General features: G+C 44.6%; 1 protein-coding gene across 2 annotated transcripts in view; it reads right to left on the bottom strand.

Annotated features, from left to right (window-relative positions):
* LOC139571437 (centrosomal protein of 170 kDa-like) overlaps positions 1 to 20,646 on the bottom strand; it is a 72,393-nt gene that overhangs the window by 8,751 nt on the left and 42,996 nt on the right. Inside the window, exons 8-12 of one of the 2 annotated variants that reach the window (XM_071394309.1) lie at positions 20,159 to 20,623; positions 15,394 to 15,977; positions 13,092 to 13,232; positions 3,238 to 3,373; positions 1,503 to 3,071 (exon numbers count right to left, since the gene is read on the bottom strand). In XM_071394309.1, coding sequence (XP_071250410.1) covers positions 1,503 to 3,071; positions 3,238 to 3,373; positions 13,092 to 13,232; positions 15,394 to 15,977; positions 20,159 to 20,623 — 2,895 coding nt within the window. The remainder of the gene's footprint in view (positions 1 to 1,502; positions 3,072 to 3,237; positions 3,374 to 13,091; positions 13,233 to 15,393; positions 15,978 to 20,158; positions 20,624 to 20,646) is intronic. The other variant, XM_071394310.1, reaches the window with a different exon arrangement.

The raw sequence follows: 20,646 nt of genomic DNA, 5'->3' as shown, positions 1-20,646 counted from the left end.
TTGAAGTCTCCAGCTTCAGTGATTTTTGCAATCCAGAGAACTGGAAGAAAAGGCGGCCAAAGGAGGAATTAGCTTTGTGGGTGACCAGTGAAATATACCTGCTGGAGCACGTGCTACGGGTGGGTGCTGCTATGGTGACCAGTGAGCTGAGATAAGGCGGGGCTTTACCTAGCAAAGACTTATAGATGATCTGGAGCCTAGTGGGTTTGGCGACGAATATGAAGCAAGAGCCAGCCAACGAGAGCATACAGGTCGCAGTGTTGGGTAGTATATGGGGCTTTGGTGACAAAACTGTGATAGACTGCAACCAATTTGCTGAGTAGAGTGTTGGAGGTAGAAGAGTTTACAGTCTAACCAGACACCTAGATATTTGTAGATGTCCACATATTCTAAGTCAGAACTGTCCAGAGTAGTGATGCTGGACGGGCGGGCAGGTGCTGGTAGCGATCAATTGAAGAGCATGCATTTAGCTTTACTTGCATTTAAGAGCAATTAGAGGCCACGGAAGGAGAGTTGTATGGCATTGATGCTCATCTGGAGGTTAGTTCACACAGTGCCCAAAGAAGGGCCAGAAGTATACAGAATGTAATCGTCTGCGTAGAGGTGGATCAGAGAATCACCAGCAGCAAGAGCGACATCATTGATGTGTACAGAGAAAAGAGTCGGCCCGAGAACTGAACCCTGTGGCACCCCCATATAGACTATAAACTATCAAAATAAAGAAAGTCGCACACTCCATGTATAATCTCCCAGCAATTTAATGGGTATTTATCAACGTTTTGGCATCACTGTGCCTTCCTCAGGGTAATGTCATGAATACTTGCACCAGGCGCTTGCACTGTGTGTTTACATAACCTGGTTAAAGTATTCATGACATTACCCTGAGGAAGGCACAGTGATGCCGAAAAGTGATAAATACCCATTAAATTGCTGGGAGATTATACATGGAGTGTGCGACTTTATTTTGATAGTTTATAGTTTATTCGCCGTTAGTCAGCACCTCCACACAAACTATTATTCTGGGTGTGCGCCAGCTCATGTTTTTTAACCTCCATAGAGACTGCCAGAGGTCCGGACAACAGGCCCTCCGATTTGACACACTGAACTCTGTCTGTGAAGTAGTTGGTGAACCAGGCGAGGCAGTCATTTGACAAACCAAGGCCATTGAGTTTGCCGATAAGAATGTGGAGATTGACAGAGTCAAAAGCCTTGGCCAGGTCTATGAATACAGCTGCACAGTACTGTCTCTTATCGATGGCGGTTATGATATCATTTAGGACCTTGAACGTGGCAGAGGTGTACCCGTGACCAGCTCGGAAACCAGATTGCATAGCGGAGAAGGTACGGTGGGATGGAGGGTGTGGGGGATTTGGAAACAACGGGATGAAAAAACACAGTTGACTTGCTCTTTAACTGTTTACATTAAATAATAAAATACTGAGTGTTTCAATCTGTCCTTTATTTTCTGAGTGAACCTATCAGAGATGAGAACCTGATCTCACCTGAGGGAGTGCTGTGGATGGAGGGGCTGATTCTGGACTTGGCCTCGGTCAGCTTGGACACACTGTTGGCCCTCATGCGAGGAGCCAGTTTGTTGTCGGTGGGAGTGGAGGAGCGGAGGCCCAGGCGCAGTATGGTCTCTGCAGACAGGCGAGGGGAGGAGGTGCTGCTCCGGCCTACTGTACACTCTGAGTCACTACGGGCCGAGATAGAGCCCAGCCGCATCCTCCTGGGCTGGGCCAGCATGTCTAGCCGCGAGGGCCCTTTACGACCAGATGGAGGCTTGGACGTGGAACTGGTGGTGGACACCTCGGAGGCCACAGACATCCTGTCTGCATCGGCCTGGTCCGTGTCGGATGTGTCCCCCAGCCGGGCCCGGCGGAGCAGGGAGGTTCTGGTAGGCCGTGGCTGGGGCAGAGAGGCCTGTTTCCCCAGGGAGGAAGCTGTGGCGGCCTGGAGAGTCTTACTAGACTTACTGGAGCTGGTCTTGCAGCTGGATTTGGCTTCCAGTTTGGAATGTAGCAGGTCATCCGTAGAGGTGAAGTGGCTGCGGCTGTATGTGCAACTATGCAAACTCTCCTGGTCAGAGGAAAGAATGTCGGAGATGGGGAAGGACGAGGTCTGGTCGTCATCTGTGAGATCCTGGGAGGGTTGGCGTGCCCGCGACGAGGCAGGCTGAACGGAGCGGCGAGCATCTAGCCGGCTGGGATCATTTCTGGTCTTGGTCTTCCTCTCCAAGCGCTCGCGAGCATTGGTGCTGGCAGCGGTTTTGGAGGTTGAGCTCAGGTTGCTCTTCTCCTTGTACAGGCTGCTGAGGGAGCGGCGTTTCTGGTGAGCTGGTTTCTTCTCTCCCTCCCCTGCCGCCTGGTTGTAGGTGCTGGCCGTGTCCACGTCTGACTCAGGGGAGAAGAAGCCTGCCCGGTTGGCTCTGTCCAGCTTGTTCTCATCCCTCAGCTTGGCCTCCAGGAAGGCCATGACAGCCTCTGTGTCCTTCAGCAGGGTGGCTGTGTCCATGCTGCCCACAGAGTCACTGCGCTCGCTGTGCTCGCGGCCCAGGATACCGGCATCACCTTTGATCCGAGGGATCAGCTCAATGGGTACCACACCGCTGGGCTTCTCAATGGTGAAGCTGCCCTGACGGACCAGAGGCTTGCCCCCTGACTTCTCCCCCCTGTCCCCTCCTCCTTTGTTGTGGTGCTGAATCCTGTCCTCCGCCCGCCTCCTCCTCTCCTCAGACCTCTTCTCACTGCTGCTCATAGGTCTGAGAGAGGGCTTGGCGGAGGCCTGTAGTGGGGCCTTGGTCTGGTTCATCATATCCCCCTCCTCTATGGAGGTAAAACACGCCCCGTCTCCTTCATGCTCCACCTGCCTCTCCTTTTCCTGGGGCTCCGTGTCCTGTTTCTCCCCCATCTCTGAGCGATGCAGGCCCAGGCCGCACAAGCTCTTCCCTGGCTTGGCCCGGGGGTCGTCGATGGGGAGCTGGGGGAGGGTCCTGCGCTTACGCTCGGTGAGACTGGAGTTGGCAGAGCTGGTACTTCGGATGGAAACGCCCGACTCAAAGGCATCCGCTTCTGGAAGAAAAAAACAAATAGTAAAGCTAAATTTCTTAATCAAATTAAATAAATATTGCTCAACCATAGTAATTTAGTGCCATTATGTGATGAAAATACACCTTAGCTAAGACAGATGCAGATTAACATTCCCCTGATTTTGGTAAATATAGGAGCCCTACTGTACCTCTCTGCTGATGGACGAAGGCAGGTGACTCAGCACCAGACCCCTCTGGGTCGGTTCTGGTGTGGTTAGCAGCTGGACTGGCCCACTGAGACACCCAGCGACTACTGCCCACTGCCACCGGGTCCTCAGACATACTCTGACAGGAGAGAAGAGAGCGCAGACACAGTTAGCCTAGTCTCTTGTCAGACCCGTGGCATTCCACTCCATTTAGAGAAACAGCGGTTGTGGGAAAAGACTACAGTACACCTACTAAATCAACCGGATCCCTGCTACTGGCCACCTAGAGCTGGAGGAAGTACTCACATGTAGCGGAGGACACAGAAGACAACTCTGCTGCCATTCATTCACCTCTGAGTGGTCTTATGTTTAAGTGATGAGCCTGAAGAGTTATCATACTCATTACGTATTAGCTAATTCATATTTTAAACCAAGCATGGTGTAGAATAGCGGACCCAGAGTAGCCAAGGGAGGTGATAGGTGGGAATGAAGACCCATGATTGTACAAAAACAATACTTGAATTTATTACAGGTGCAGGATTTCAGAATAAATGGCTTGTCTCACACAGTTGTCCATAGCAGCAACATTCAGGATACGAAATCTCACAAAAATGACAGCGAGTCTAAAGCTCAGCCCCTTAATAGGGTTCCTACTTCATCTTAGACTGGGCTTAAATGCTAAACAGTATAACTAGGGATTACCCCTTTTCCAGCTCTAAACAGAGCAACTCTCTCATTACTGGGACTAAAGAGAGTCTACCAGAACAGCTTAAATCAACTGCCTGTACATACAGGCCGCAACAAACAAACTGCTATGGAGCACATTATAAAATGGTGTTCAACCCTGAGCTGAGAGAAAAGGACAGCATGTATCTCTTCACTCCTCAACCCCACCAACACTTATTAACCAATGAGAATGCGCATTTCATTTGAAGAACTTTAATTGTTAAATTAGACCAGGTAGCACTATGGGAAACGTTATTTAAGTTTATTGCATTAATTCATTTAAATTACCATATTTAGTCATGTCCACTTTAGTTTAAAAGAGAGAGCTAAATCAAATTGAACATGATTAGAAATACTACTGAGGGAGAATGGATGCATGGGTGAACGACATGCTAATTATCTAACCTACCACACCTGGCTTAAACCTGACAAACTAACTCTTAAGCAAACAATTAAGGTCAGGAACACCTAAAATGGTAGATAGCTTTCATGGAAATGGACTAGTGCACTTTATCCAAAACACACATGAATATACCTATAAGCAATTTAGAAAATATTAACTTCATGAATTAAGACCTTTTAAAATGGTGATGAGGCCAGGCTGCCTCATTACACTCTGTAGGGTAGCACCACTGTGTTGCCGGAGGACAGCTAGCTTCCGTTCTCCTCCGGATACAATGACTTCAATGCAAAACCTAGCAGGCTCATGGTTCTCACCCCCTTCCATTGACATACACAGTAACAACTTCCGGAGGACATCCTCCAACCTATCAGAGCTCTTGCAGCATGAACTGACATGTTGTCCACCCAATCAAAGGATCAGAGAATTAATATAGTACTACAGGTAGCTAGCACTGCAGTGCATAAAATGTGGTGAGTAGTTGACTCAAAGATAGAGAAAGACAATAGTTGAACAAATTTGAACAAATTAAATTCTTCAAGCATGAAGGATCAAGAGAGAGAGAGAGCTATATTTCTTCATTTTTTTCACTCACTTTCACTTACTTAACTAGCAAATGCTATGTTCGCTAGCTGGCTATGACTATCCAACACTGGACCTCTTCCAAGTCAAAGTAAGCTTTTGGTTTTACTAATTTATTGCCACCGGGGCACGCAAGTGTAACTGCTAAACTGCTTGCTGACTGTACACTGTACTGCATGTTTGTAGCGGGTTTACTAACACGTAAGTTCTATTAGCTATGCTGACTATGACGTTACTTTAGCTAATATGATGACAGCGATGTAGTCTGTGTGTAGCATCAATGATATGAAGGTTTGGCATGGAAAGGTTTTTTCGCCTGGTCACAGACATGCGAGAAGGAATAAAATGAGCTGTTTGTATGTGGCTATGAAAGTTAACTATTTGCATGTGATCAGGGGTGTATTCATTCTGCCGATTCCGTTGAAAATCTTTTCTTAAATGGAAGCAAACGGAACAAAACGGGGATAAACATAACTGAATTTGTGCAATAGAAACTGTTGTTTTCAACTATTGATTACACCCTAGATCAGCTAGATGCAGGTAAGATTGTGCAAGGCGGTATTGAATGCGGTCACCTCAAATCTTTCTCTCGACCTGTGTGTACCTACAGTTGAAGTCAGAAGTTTACATACACCTTAGCCAAATACATTTTAACTCAGTTTTTCACAATTCCTGACATTTAATCCTAGTAAAAATTCCCTCTCTTAGGTCAGTTAGGATCACCACTTTATTTTAAGAATGTGAAATGTCAGAATAATAGTAGAGAGAATTATTTATTTCAGCTTTTATTTCTTTCATCACATTCCCAGGGGGTCAGAAGTTTACATACACTCAATTAGTATTTGGTAGCATTGCCTTTAAATTGTTTAACTTGGGTCAAACGTTTTGGGTAGCCTTCCACAAGCTTCCCACAATAAGTTGGGTGAATTTGGCCCATTCCTCCTGACAGAGCTGATGTAACTGAGTCAGGTTTAAAGGCCTCCTTGCTCGCACACGCTTTTTCAGTTCTGCCCACACATTTTCTATAGGATTGAGGTCAGGGCTTTGTGATGGCCACTTCAATACCTTGACTTTGTTGTCCTTAAGCCATTTTGCCACAACTTTGGAAGTATGCTTGGGGTCATTGTCCATTTGGAAGACCCATTTACGACCAAGCTTTAACTTCCTGACTGATGTCTTGAGATGTTGCTTCAATATATCCACATATTTTCCTTCTTCATGATGCCAATGTCACGCCCTGACCATAGTAAGCTGTTTTTTCTCTGTGTTGGTTGGGGCGTGATAGTGACTTGGGTGGGTCATCTAGGTGTTTTTGTATTTCTATGGTGGCCTGATATGGTTCCCAATCAGAGGCAGCTGTTTATCGTTGTCTCTGATTGGGGATCATATTTAGGTAGCCATTTCCTCATTTGTGTTTGTGGGATCTTGACTATGTGTAGTTGCCTGTCAGCACTATTTTGTATAGCTTCACGTTTCGTTTGTTCATTTTGTTGGTTTGTTCGGTGTTCATTCATTAAAAGAGAATGTACGTATACCACGCTGCGCCTTGGTCTCATTCTAACGACGGACGTGACAGCCAACTATTTTGTGAAGTGCACCAGTCCCTCCTGCAGCAAAGCACACCCACAAAATGATGCTGACACCCCCGTGCTTCACGGTTGGGATGGTGTTCTTCGGCTTGCTAGCCTCCCCCTTTTTCCTCCAAACAAAACTATGGTCATTATGGCCAAACAGGTCTATTTTCGTTTCATCAGACCAGAGGACATTTCTCCAAAAAGAACAATCTTTGTACCCATGTGCAGTTGCAAACTGTAGTCTGGCTTTTTTATGGCGGTTTGGAGCAGTGGCTTCTTCCTTGCTGAGCGGCCTTTCAGGTTGTGTCGATATAGGACACGGTTTACTGTGGATATAGATACTTTTGTACCGGTTTCCTTCAGCATCTTCACAAGGTCCTTTGCTGTTGTTATGGGATTGATTTGCACTTTTCGCACCAAAGTACGTTCATCTCCAGGAGACAGAAAACGTCTCCTTCCTGAGCGGTATGATGGCTAAGTGGTCCCATGGTGTTTATACTTGTGTACTATAGTTTGTACAGATGAACGTGGTACCTTCAGGCGTTTGGAAATTGCTCCCAAGGATGAACCAGACCTGTGGAGGTCTACAATTTTTTTCCCGAGGTCTTGGCTGATTTCTTTTGATTTTTCCATGATGTCAAGCAAAGAGGCACTTAGTTTGAAGGTAGGCCTTGAAATACATCCACAGGTAGACCTCCAATTGACTCAAATTATGTCAATTAGCCAATCAGAAGCTTCTAAAGCCATTATATAATTTTCTGGAATTTTCCAAGCTGGTTAAAGGCACAGTCAACTTAGTGTATGTAAACTTCTGACACACTGGAATTGTGATACATTGAATTATAAGTGAAATAATCTGTCTGTAAACAATTGTTGGAAAAATGACTTGTGTCATGCACAAAGTAGATGTCCTAACCAACTTGCCAAAACTATAGTTTGTTAACAAGAAATGTGTGGAGTGGTTGAAAAATGAGTTTTAAATACTCCAACCTAAGTGTATGTAAACTTCCGACTTCAACTGTATGTTGTAAACCTTCATCCATAGGCTAGGTTGCAGCAACCTCATGATGGGCATAAGGAAAATTTGAGCATCATGTAGTAGCCTAAACCTATTGATGTTACACTGAACTGGGTGAATGGATGACAGTCATCCAATATGCATCCAATATGCAATACAAATGACAGTCATCCAATATGCAATACAAATGACAGTCATCCAATATGCAATACAAATTACAGTCATCCAATATGCATCCAATATGTAATACAAATGACAGTCATCCAATATGCATCCAATATGTAATACAAATGACAGTCATCCAATATGCATCCAATATGTAATACAAATGACAGTCATCCAATATGCATCCAATATGTAATACAAATGACAGTCATCCAATATGCATCCAATATGTAATACAAATGACAGTCATCCAATATGCATCCAATATGTAATACAAATGACAGTCATCCAATATGTAATACAAATGACAGTCATCCAATATGCATCCAATATGTAATACAAATGACAGTCATCCAATATGCATCCAATATGCAATACAAATGACAGTCATCCAATATGCATCCAATATGTAATACAAATGACAGTCATCCAATATGCATCCAATATGCAATACAAATGACAGTCATCCAATATGCATCCAATATGTAATACAAATGACAGTCATCCAATATGCATCCAATATGTAATACAAATGACAGTCATCCAATATGCATCCAATATGTAATACAAATGACAGTCATCCAATATGCATCCAATATGTAATACAAATGACAGTCATCCAATATGCATCCAATATGCAATACAAATGACAGTCATCCAATATGCATCCAATATGTAATACAAATGACAGTCATCCAATATGCATCCAATATGTAATACAAATGACAGTCATCCAATATGCATCCAATATGTAATACAAATGACAGTCATCCAATATGCTGTAATAGAAATATGTTCATAACAAATGTTGATTTAAAAAAAAAACGGCACCGACCGCAAATGGATCCCAATATACATCAGATAGACGATTATAGACTATACTAGGCTATTGTGGACTATACTAAACTGATGTAGACTATCCTAGAATATTGTAGACTATACTAGATTGTTGTGGACTATACTAAACTGATGTAGACTATCCTAGAATATTGTAGACCATACTAGACTATTGTAGACCATACTAGACTATTGTAGACTATACTAGACTGTTGTGGACTATACTAGACTGTTGTGGACCATCCTAGCCTATTGTGGACTATATACAGTCTCCTTCCTCCCTTTGTGACTTGTATGGAACTTGCCTGGAGGGGACAGAGCATTATTTCTCATCTCTCTATGAACTAGGTCACAGACTGAGTGGCCTACTCTGTGAATAACAAGGAAGCGGGGAGTGCCTGGCTGACACACAACTACTCCACTACTCCCCTTCCAATAGAGTAATCTTAATGCAATCTGGAGCTCTTGCTTTCCTATATTTATAGTACAGATGTAATTAATTTGATCCCACTGTTGTTGCAGGACATTTTGTGTAGGTTATTCACGTTTTAAAAAGGATTCTAAAGTTTGTAATTTCCACTTTAAAATGTCTGACTTCATTTGCACCAACTAAAAATGTATCAATGCCTACAAAAATGTCCATTCATTATAATCCATAAAATAATTCACATTTATTTATTATTTTCCGACTGTGAGAAATGGATCAACTGTAAATATACTGAACAAAAATGTAAACGCAACATGTAAAGTGTTGGTCCCATGTTTCATGAGCTGAAATAAAAAGGTCCCAATAAAGTTCCATATGTACAAAAAGCTTATTTCTCTCAAATTGTGTGCACAACTTTGTTTACATCCCTGTTATTTAGCATTTCTCCCCTGTCAAGATAATCCATCCACCTGACAGGTGTGGCATATCTAGAAGCTGATTAAACAGCATGATCATTAACATATGTAGTTCTGTCCTTGAGCTGTTCTTGTCTAATGATGTTCTGTATTATGTCATTCTGTATTATGTTTCATCTTTTGTGGGGACCCCAGGAAAATTAGCTGCTGCTTTTGCAACAGCCTTTTGGGGATCCTAATAAAATTAAAATTAAAAATATATAAAAAAACAGGTGCAACTTGTGCTGGGGATAATAAAAGGCCACTCTAAAATGTGCAGTTCTGTCACACAATACAACGGCACAGATGTCTCAAGTTGAGATAGCATTCAATTGGCATGCTGACTGCAGGAATGCTGAGGAGTATTTATGTCTGTAATAAAGCTAATAATCCAAGATAGAGTAGCAGTCAGATGTCTTTATCTTGTTGTGTCCCGTGTATATATCTTTTTTTTTCTTTGCCTCAATTTCAACATACAGAGCATCAATGTGGTATGGATCTGCTATTTTCTATACTTGAGAAACGGAACCCCCAACATTGCCTGCATCCGTAATGAGTCCGCGGTCAACCCGACCACCCCTCCTCACTGTCAAACGCTCCATAAAACACTTCAGCGAGCAGGCCTTTCTAATCGACCTGGCCCGGGTATCTTGGAAGGATATTGATCTCATTCCGTCAGTAGAGGATGCCTGGTTATTCTTTAGAAGTGCTTTCCTCACCATCTTAAATAAGCATGCCCCATTCAAAACATTTTGAACCAGGAACAGATGTAGCCCTTGGTTCACTCGGGACCCGACTGCCCTTGACCAGCACAAAAACATCCTGTGGCGTACTGCATTAGCATCGAATAGACCCTGCGATATGCAGATTTTCAATAATATACACAAGCAGTTAGGAAAGCAAAGGCTAGCGTTTTCAAACACAAATGTGCATCCTGTAGCACACACTCAAAAAGTTCTGGGACACCTCCTCCCAGCTGCCCACTGCACTGAGGCTAGGAAACACTGTCAGCACAAATACATCCACAATAATTGAGAAGTTCAGTAAGCATTTTTCTACGGCTGGCCATGCTTTCCACCTGGCTACCCCTACCCCGATCAACAGCTCTGCACTCCCCACAGCAACTTGCCCAAGCCTCCCCCATTTCTCATTCACCCAAATCCAGATAGCTGATGTTCTGAAAGAGCTGCAAAATCTGAACCCCTACAAATTAGGTGGGCTAGACAATCTGGACCCCCTCTTTCTATAAATATCCACCGCAATTGTTGCAACCCCTATTACTAGCCTGTTTAACCTCTCTTTTGATTTTATTTTATATTTTGTATCGTCTGAGATCCCTCAAGATTGGAAAGCTGCCGTGGTCATCCCCCTCTTCAAAGGGGGAGACACCTTAGACTCAAACTGTTACAGACCTATATCTATCCTACCCTGCCTTTCAAAGGTCTTCGAAAGCCAAGTTAACAAACAGATCACCGACTATTTCGAATCCCACCGTACCTTCTCCACTTTGCAATCTGTTTTCAGAGATGGTCATGGGTGCACCTCAGCCGTGCTCAAGGTCCTAAACGATATCATAACCGCCATTGAAAAAACACAATACTGTGCAGCTGTATTCATCACCCTGGCCAAGACTTTCGACTCTGTCAATCACCACATTCTCATCAGCAGCCTTGGTTTCTGAAATGACTGCCTCGCCTGTTTCACCAACTACTTCTCAGATAGAGTTCAGTGTGTTAAATCGGAGGGCCTGTTGTCCGGACCTCTGACAGTCTCTATGGGGGTGCCACAGGGTTCAATTCTCGGGCCGACTCTTTTCTCTGTAGACATTAATGATGTCGCTCTTGCTGCTGCTGATTCTCTGATCCACCTCTACGCAGACGATAACATTCTGTATACTTCTGGCCCTTCTTTGGACACTGTTAACAAACCTCCAGACGAGCTTCAATGCCATACAACGCTCCTTCCGTAGCCTCCAACTACTCTTAACTGCTAATAAAACTAAATGCATGCTCTTCAACCGATCGCTGCCCGCACCTGCCCGACCGTCTAGCATCACTACTCTGGACAGTTCTGACTTAGAATATGTGACAACTACAAATACCTAGGTGTCTGGTTAGACTGTAAACTCTCCTTCCAGACTCACATTAACCATCTCCAATCCAAAATTAAATCTAGAATGGGCTTCCTATTTTGCAATAAAGTATCCTTCACTCATGCTGCCAAAAACGGACTATCCTACCGATCCTTGACTTTGGCGATGTCATTTACAAAATAGCCTCCAACACTCTACTCAGCAAACTGGATGCAGTCTATCACAGCGCCATCAGTTTTGTCAACAAAGCCCTATATACTGCCCACCACTGCGGCAATGCTCTCGTTGGCTGGTCCTTGCTACATATTCGTCGCCAAACCCACTAGCTCCAGGTCATCTATAAGTCTTTGCTAGGTAAAGCCCCGCCTTCTCAGCTCACTCTGCTGCCAATGACTGGAACGAATTGCAAAAATCACTGAAGCTGGAGACTCATATCTACCTCACTAACTTTAAGCATCAGCTGTCAGAGCAGCTCACAGATCACTGCAACTGTACATAGCCCATCTGTAAATAGCCCACCCAACTACCTCATCCCCATATTGTTATTTTTTGGTTTTCTTGATCCTTTGCACCCCAGTATCTCTACTTGCACATTCATATTCTGCACATCTGTCACCCCAGTGTTTAATTGCTATATTGTAATTCCTTTGCCACAACGGCCTATTTATTGCCTTACCTCCCTAATCTTACTTCATTTGCACACACTGTATATAGACTTTTCTATTGTGTTATTGACTGTATGTTTGTTTATTCCATGTGTAACTGTGTTGTTGTTTGTGTCGCACTGCTTTGCTTTATCTTGGCCAGGTCGCAGTTGTAAATGAGAACTTGTTCTCAACTGGCCTACCTGGTTAAAGGTGAAATAAAATGTTTAAAAAATTTCTGCGCCTCTGTTCAGTCATGTGAAATCCATAGATTAGGGCCTAATGAATGTATTTACATTGACTGATTTCCTTCTATGAACTGGAACTCAGTAAAATCTTGGAATGCATGATGCGTTTATATTTTTGCTCTGTCATGAGGAAATCAGCACTAGCATTGTTAACTTTTTGTGATCTCAGCCTCATTCCTGCCCACTGGGCACAGACATCAATTCAACGTCTATTCAAATCAAACTAAACTGTATTTGTCACATGCGCCGAATACAACAGGTGAAGACCTTACCGTGAAATGCTTACCTACAAGCCCTTAACCAACAATGCAGTTTCATTGAAACAATGTTGATTCAACCAGTGTGTGTGCAGTGGGTGGTTTGTGCATCACTCTCCTCAGAAAACTAAAACAATAGGAGTTCCACTGGAAAATAAATTGTATTTTGGCATAGTAACACAACAGTTTTCAGAGGCTGCCCCGTCCCTGAGAAGGAGTGTGAGGGTCAGGGAAAGAGACAGCGAGTGACTCGACCCAAGTATGTCAAGGCCATAATAATGAATGTTAGTGATGGGATACATTTCTCAAGCATCACATCACTGAATGAGATAGATGCTATCAGGTGTTGGTAGCCTGGCAGGCTATGATGACTAAAAGCCGTGAGCGATTGGGTGCAATCTCTATGCAGTCTCTATGGAAGTGGTGTTTTACCTCGGATGGAAGGCAGCTTGGTTTCACCGTTTCTTCCATCTCTGTGGTCTTCCTGTCCTTCTTCTCCTTCCCCCCTCCTCCTTGTTGTAGTTCTACTGGTCCTGAGACAGACAGATCCTGGTTCTGCTCCACCCCGAACACCTGAGTATTAAGGTAATAAAGAGCTACATGACTTTTCACTGTAGTCTATTCTACTCAATAGACAAAGGTGGCTGATATTGGACCAACATGAGGGCCAGAGACAATTAAAGCACTGCCCCATACATCCACACAAGGCCAGTGCCATGGTAACAGCACGAGAAAGAACACACATTACAGCCATGTAAAGAAAACTGAGAGCAGTGTGCCAATTAGTGTGTCAGCTAATTATAGGAATTACCATAATCACACTTCTAGTTCAGAGAAGACTACCCAGTCTATGCTCTGAATAAAACTGACAACCAATTGTTTTATTTAACTAGGCAAGTCAGTTAAGAACAAACTCTTATTTAAAATGACGGCCTAGGAACAGTTGATCAACTGCCTTGTTCAGGGGCAGAACAACAGACTTTTACCATGTCAGCTCGGGGATTCAATCTAGCAACCTTTCGGTTAGTGGCCCAATGCTCTAACCACTAGGCTACCTGCCACACTAGGCTATCTACCACCAATGCCCCCCCCAACCCACTCCCCTCTTCATCCATGCCCCAAATACCATATTTTATGTCCCATATACATGTTTAATGAGAGAAAAAAGTACATATCAGGGCAACATGTTTAAACCGATTTTATTTGGGGTAATCTTAAGCCCCGCCTCAGCAGTAAACTCTCCTCTACTTCCGAGACTCTCCCTTCTAGAAATCTTTTCATTCAGCATGAGAAAGCACGCAGGCAGCTGTTACATGAGCAAATAATGGAGAGAGCTCGATGGTGAGCCTCAAAATGTTAGATTTGCTCTATAGCGGTATGTAACATGGCATGCTGTGATCAGACTGAGCACTACACTCGTAGAAAAATCTTTTGATTCCAGGTAGAACCCTTTTGGGTTTTATGTAGTACCCTCTGTGGAAAGGGTTCTACATGGAACCCAAAAGGGTTCTTCAAAGGGGTACAGTCCCAAAAAGTTTTCAAGATATTGGACTTTCAAAAAGATAATTGTAACTTGCCACATAACCATGATGACACAAAATGCATCATATGATGAAACACGCGTGATGATGTGGCAAGTTATAATTTACTTTTTGAAAGTCATATATCTTGACAACTTGATTGCTGACATGCAAAACATTTTGGGACTATCAGCAGTGGACTAATGAAAAAAATACCAAAATATATTATTCCTTTAAAGGATTTATGAGTCGTATGTGGTTTTAATAGTGTTTTTTTATGATGGCAGCTGTTACGCTGGATTGTGTCAGCCAAGTTATACACACTACACTCTTAGAAAAATGGGTTCCAAAAGAGTTCTTTGATTGTACGATAGCCCTTTTTGGTTCTATGTAGAACCCTCTGTGGAAAGGGTTCTACATGGAACCAAAAAGGGTTCTTCAAAGGGTTCTCCTATGGGGACAGCTGAAGAACCCTTTAAGGTTCTAGATAGCACCTTATTTCCCTAAGAGTGTATGATAGCCCACTCTCTTAATGTGTATGGCTGTTCATATGAGCTAATCCTAATAAGAACAGAGAGACTTGATGGAAATAGACCTCCATCTCAGAGCGAGATGTACCATTTCCTAATACTAACAGTGACATTTCTTTATTTCTATACTATTGAAAATTAGAGTATTAGTGAAAGTGCCCGATCAAGAACTTCAGTGCACCAAAGTTTGAAAGGAATTTTAGATTCTATATTGTACAAGGTAAATATTTTAAATAGTCTCGTAATGACCACATTGTTGGAAATGAAATACATTACAAAATGAAATCCAATGTCCCTTTACCCATGGGTCACAGAGGACTAGAGGACATAGTCAAATGCTTTTCATTCGGAAAATAGCAATGTAATAAATCAATGTGACGACAGATCATTACAGCTCAAAAGCTCAGCATGCTTAGTGGACGCTATTTATGGCGGATATTTCAGAAAACTATAGAAAAATAGCATGCCCTTTGAATGCCCCGTTCAATAAAGTTAATTCAATTACGTTAATTCAAGACAAGGAGAACTTGGTCATTCTTACTTTCAAACCAAGTCAGCTTTCCTACATGCAATTCAGATAATATAAAAATAAAATGAAATTTGTATTGCTTCCGATTTTCACAGCAACCCAACCCACAATGATATATCCTTGAGCTGAGTGTGAATATATATCAGAAAGCTGACCTTGTCTATCATGCGCCTGGCCTCCTCCTCCTCAGGGTTGCCGTTCTCCAACTCGATGGTGTAGGTTCCCTTATCGCTCTGGTCATCCTGCTGCTCCCTGTCCCCCTGGGACCGAGGGTTCCTCAGACCCTCCTCACTGGGGCTGGGCTCAGTGGTCTGGTGGCCTGTACTGACCGAGCTCCTCCCCATGCTGTGGTCCTCAGACCTCTGCTTCATCAGAACTCGGGCGGCAGTGGGGGCTCCCGCTATCAGGGCCGCTGATAACGGGGCCTTACTGAATTCTGTGGTCATGGTGGAAGGGGCCTTAGAGTGGGAGGGGGGGGTGGGGCAAAGAGCCTCCCTGGCCGCACCCCCAAGCAGCGGTGCAGTCTGGGAGAAGGAGTAGGAGCGTCGCTTGCGGGGGTTATCATCGTTGTAGAATTCGATCATGAAGGTAGTCCTGTTGCCGGTAGTCCGACCCCACTGACCTCCTTGTCCTCCCTGTGCCGACCTCAGCCTCTCCTCCAGAGCCAGCCTCCGGCTGCCGAAGCGCAGGCCAATCCCGTTCTCAGAGTCACTCTGGGTACCGTCCTCATGCTTGCTGCCTGGGAGAACCAAGACAGGAGGAGAGCACAGACCTGAGTTACTGCACTTACAGGAAACACACAACCTATAACATCTAACCTCTGACCTTTCAACTGCTAATCATGACCTAGAGAAAGAAAGGACAGATAGTCCTCTATGATGGAATCTAATGTCTCCAGACTTCACACAGCCACAGTACTACTAGCCCTGCCTCCCTGTGGGCAGAGGGGGAGAGAGGAGGGGGTTGGAGGGTGGAGCAGGAGCAGGAAGGGAGGAGGGAGGGAAAGCAGGGGCTCAGGAAGTAGCATGCAGTCAGACGTGACAGTGGTGGGTTCAGAGACAGAATATCACCAGGCCACTCTGGAAACAGAGGCCTTTCATGCAGCAGCAGACAAACAATCTGTTAGGAGCCTCACAGCGCTGCATGTCTCTGAGTGACTAGAGCTGGCTGGCCCCGGCCACAACCCCGCCCGCCCCACATGAGTCAGAGTGCATCTCCTCCACTCCACCTCATCACACACAGCACACAGACACATCAAGCAAAAACAAAACAGTTAACTCTACTACACAGTACAGAGACAATCAACACAGTTAAATCTACTTCCTGGCTGTGTGCTTAGGGTTGCTGTCCTGTTGGAAGGTGAACCTTCGCCCCAGTCTGAGGTCCTGAGCAGGATTCCTCTGTACTTTGCTCCATTCATCTTTCCCTCCGTTCATCCCCACAGCATGATGCTGCCACCACCATGCTTCACCGTAGGGATGGTGCCTGGTTTCCTCCAGACGTAACGCTTGGCATTCAGGCCAAGGAGTTCAATCTTGGTTTTATCAGACCAGAGAACCTTGCTGTCATATGCCTTTTACTGAGGAGTGGCTTCCATCTGGCCACTCTACCATAAAGACCTGATTGGTGGAGTGTTGCATAGATGGTTCTTCTGGAAGGTTCTACCATCTCCACAAAGGAACTCTGGAGCTCTGTCAGAGTGACTATCGGGTTCTTGGTCACTTCCCTGACCAAGGCCCTTCTCCTCGAATTACTCAGTTTGGCTGGGCGGCCAGCTTCTAGGAAGAGTCTTGGTGGTTCCAAACTTCTTCTATTGAAGAATGATGGAGGCCAATGTGTTCTTGGGGACCTTCAATGTTTTGGTACCCTTCCCCAGATCTGTGCCTTGACACAATCCTGTCTCGGAGCTCTATGGACAATTCCTTCGATTTCATGGCTTGGTCAATGATCAATGGAAACAGGATGCACCTGAGCTAAATTTTGAGTCTCAGAGCAAGGTGTCTGAATACTTAAGTAAATATGGTATTTCTGTTTTTATTTTTAATAGATATTTCTAAAAACCTGTTTTCGCTTCATCATTATGGGGTATTGTGTGTAGATTGATATATTTTTTATTCATTTTAGAATAAGGCTGTAACGTAACAAAATGTGTAAAAAGTCAAAGGAATTGAATACTTTCCGAATGCACTATATAGTATATAACAAAATACATATTTCTTTATTATTTTCCCCTAACCCTACCACCCCTCCCCTAATTGTAGTAAACTAATGGACAACAATAGTTAGGCTTCTACTTCCAGCTTATACATACTATATACAATTTGCCGACAAAAAAACTAAGTTAACTGTAACATAAAATATAGAAGACAGCCAACAAAACAACAATTAACCATAGTACACACAGCACAGCAGCGCAAACACTAACACAGACAAATGTCAAATCTCCATCACACAGTTTTAAAACACACAACATTCACGACATAAACAGGGATGGTATTGTTAACCTTCTACAGGTTAACAGAGACTAAACAGGGATGGTATTGTTAACCTTCTACAGGTTAACAGAGACTAAACAGGGATGGTATTGTTAACCTTCTACAGGTTAACAGAGACTAAGACCACCAAAACGTAACAGATATTAAACTGTTCATTTACATCACAAACAACAAAGTTAACCCTTACTCTGCAGTGTAAAAGCTACACAGTATCGTCATGCTTTCCCCATGCACCTACCAGCCCCCTCTCCATCCATTGTATTTCTGAGACCCACCTGAGAACATGAATATTAACACTCAGCAGCTTCAGGCTCGTCTTGCTTTCCCGTCCTCACGATTGACCGCACACACACAGCTCTCTGTCCCTGGGGCTGATGACTGCAGTGAGCACCACTGAGCATGCCTCACACGCACAGCTCTTTCTCCCTGCGGGTGGTGACTGCACTGAGCACCACAGCTCCACTGAGCTCCACTGAGCATGCCTCACACAAACATGCACACCTCCAAAGCTCACAGTCCTGACCGCCTGCAGCACGAGAACTCCAACTGCAACACTGACCCCTGTTTCTTCCTCCCCTCGATCCCACAGCTAGACTCCCACAATAGCCTCTGGAAGGTACAGCTTCAGAATACACCCCAAAAATTGAGTTACAGGAGAAACGCCTCAAAGTACAGCAGCCAAACATTGTATGCACTGTAGCACTCAGCAGCTCAGCCTCTGACTTCACCTTTGTACGTGCTTTGTGCTTCATAAATCTCCATTTATACCACTCTGTCTGCACCCCACCCCCAGACACAGCTATCGTACACCAGAAATTAGCAGCCATTTAATTAGCCAGCTCCAAAGAGTAGTTAATGCCCAGCCCACACTCTATTGAGTCCTGTCAAACAGCGTCCCACAAAAGGCCCAGAGATGGTCATGAAGATGCAGACAGAGATAGTGTCCAGGCTCCAATTAAAATATGAAACAAAGGGAAAGCACAACTAAAGCACTATGTGGATGAATCATTAAGGAGATGGGATGGATACGGCTTGGCTCCTTGGTGTACAGCAGAAAATGAGTGCCTTAGGCGGGGAGAATGGGGGAGGCAGGCAGAAAGGCAGGTTGCCTACTGTGCCATCCATGCTAAGCTCAGTCAATGGGTGTCAGAGCTGGGAGATGGCTGGGGGATTTAGAAGTGCTGGGGACTAATCCTGAGGAAGTAGACAATTCGGACTGCCATTAACAGAGCCATGCCTGGTCTCTCTCGTATTACTGTAAATGGAAGGCTGAGAGATTTAAGACTGAAGAATCATTAGAAAGAGTGGGAGGTTGTACATAGAGAGTCATAGAGGTGTGTCTCTGTCACCGATATACAGTACAAAGGAGGGTTGGACTTTATTTGCTACAGGGTGGGGACCTTATACAATTACAAAAACAGACACTATTTAATATAAGGGACCTTTATAGAATTACATAAACAGACACTATTTATTATAAGTGAACTTTAGAGTTACATCATATCATCATGGAGATGATATGGCTTCACAGTGAATTTTGTCTGCGCAGAGTCTCCTTGAGAAGAGGAATCATACAGCTAGATAAAGCCATTCAGATGAGTAGCGTGTAAAGCCTTCTAGCAGGATGAAAGTCAGATCAGGCTACAAGAGGAGTAAACACGCCATGGCATTTCCTGCCTTCTCTCCTGTCTGACTGCCTACAGGAGGAGTAAACACGCCATGGCATTTCCTGCTTTCTCTCCTGTCTGACTGCCTACAGGAGGAGTAAACACGCCATGGCATTTCCTGCCTTCTCTCCTGTCTGACTGCCTACAGGAGGAGTAAACACGCCATGGCCTTTCCTGCCTTCTCTCCTGTCTGACTGCCTACAGGAGGAGTAAACACGCCATGGCATTTCCTGCCTTCTCTCCTGTCTGACTGCCTACAGGAGGAGTAAACACGCTATGGCATTTCCTGCCTTCTCTCCTGTCTGACTGCCTACAGGAGGAGTAAACACACCATGGCATTTCCTGCCTTCTCTCCTGTCTGACTGCCTACAGGAGGAGTAAACACGCCATGGCATTTCCTGCCCTCTCTCCTGTCTGACTGCCTACAGGAGGAGTAAACACGCCATGGCATTTCCTGCCTTCTCTCCTGTCTGACTGCCTGCTGTACTGCAGCTTGGAGTGAGACTGTAGCTACAGGCATTAGAAAAGTGGAAGTAATTCTTTAATGTGGGAAAGATCTGAACCAATGCTAAGCAAGGATCTCCTGCTCCAATACACACAGCAGATTACATAAAAAGCCTGAGAACAATGACAGGTATGGGGCATATTTAAATATATATATATATTTTACCTTTATTTAACTAGGCAAGTCAGTTAAGAACAAATTATATTTACAATGACCAGCCTGAGGACATTGACAGGCAAGATTTGGCCCTCACCTTTGAGCCTGTGGAAGTGGACGGGAACATCACTCTTGATGCTCTTGCTGTCATCCTCTGTGGACTCAGTGCGCACCGTGGGGGGGTCATTGTGGGCCAGCCAATCAGCCACCTTGCTCTCAGAGGCCATCATGGCGGCCTGTAGGGTGCTGAGATCCTTGCTCCCCGGCTGGGGGGTCTTCTTAGGCCGGGGCCGGTGGTCCGGAGTCAGTTTGGACACATGGTCCTTAATCCTGACCTTGCCAGGGGAGGTGTCATCAAACTCGATGGTGAAGGCGTGAGGTGAGGCGTGGCCCTGAGCGCTGCTGGCGGTGGTAGCAGCAGCCCCCTCAGTGTCTTTGGTGGGGATCTCATGAATGCTGTCCTCAGCCATCTGAGTCTCCTTGGTGGGGATCTCAAAGTAGCTGGGCTCAGGACCCAGACCATCCTCCATAGGCCTCTCACTCCTCTTAGGCTCTCTGCCGTCTGTAGGTTCACAGAGAGGAGAA

Source organism: Salvelinus alpinus, chromosome 3, assembly GCF_045679555.1.
Source record: "Salvelinus alpinus chromosome 3, SLU_Salpinus.1, whole genome shotgun sequence".
In the NCBI taxonomy this organism is placed as follows: domain Eukaryota; kingdom Metazoa; phylum Chordata; class Actinopteri; order Salmoniformes; family Salmonidae; genus Salvelinus; species Salvelinus alpinus.
Note: the sequence above shows the minus strand (reverse complement) of the source record. Positions and strands in the feature narration are given on the sequence as shown.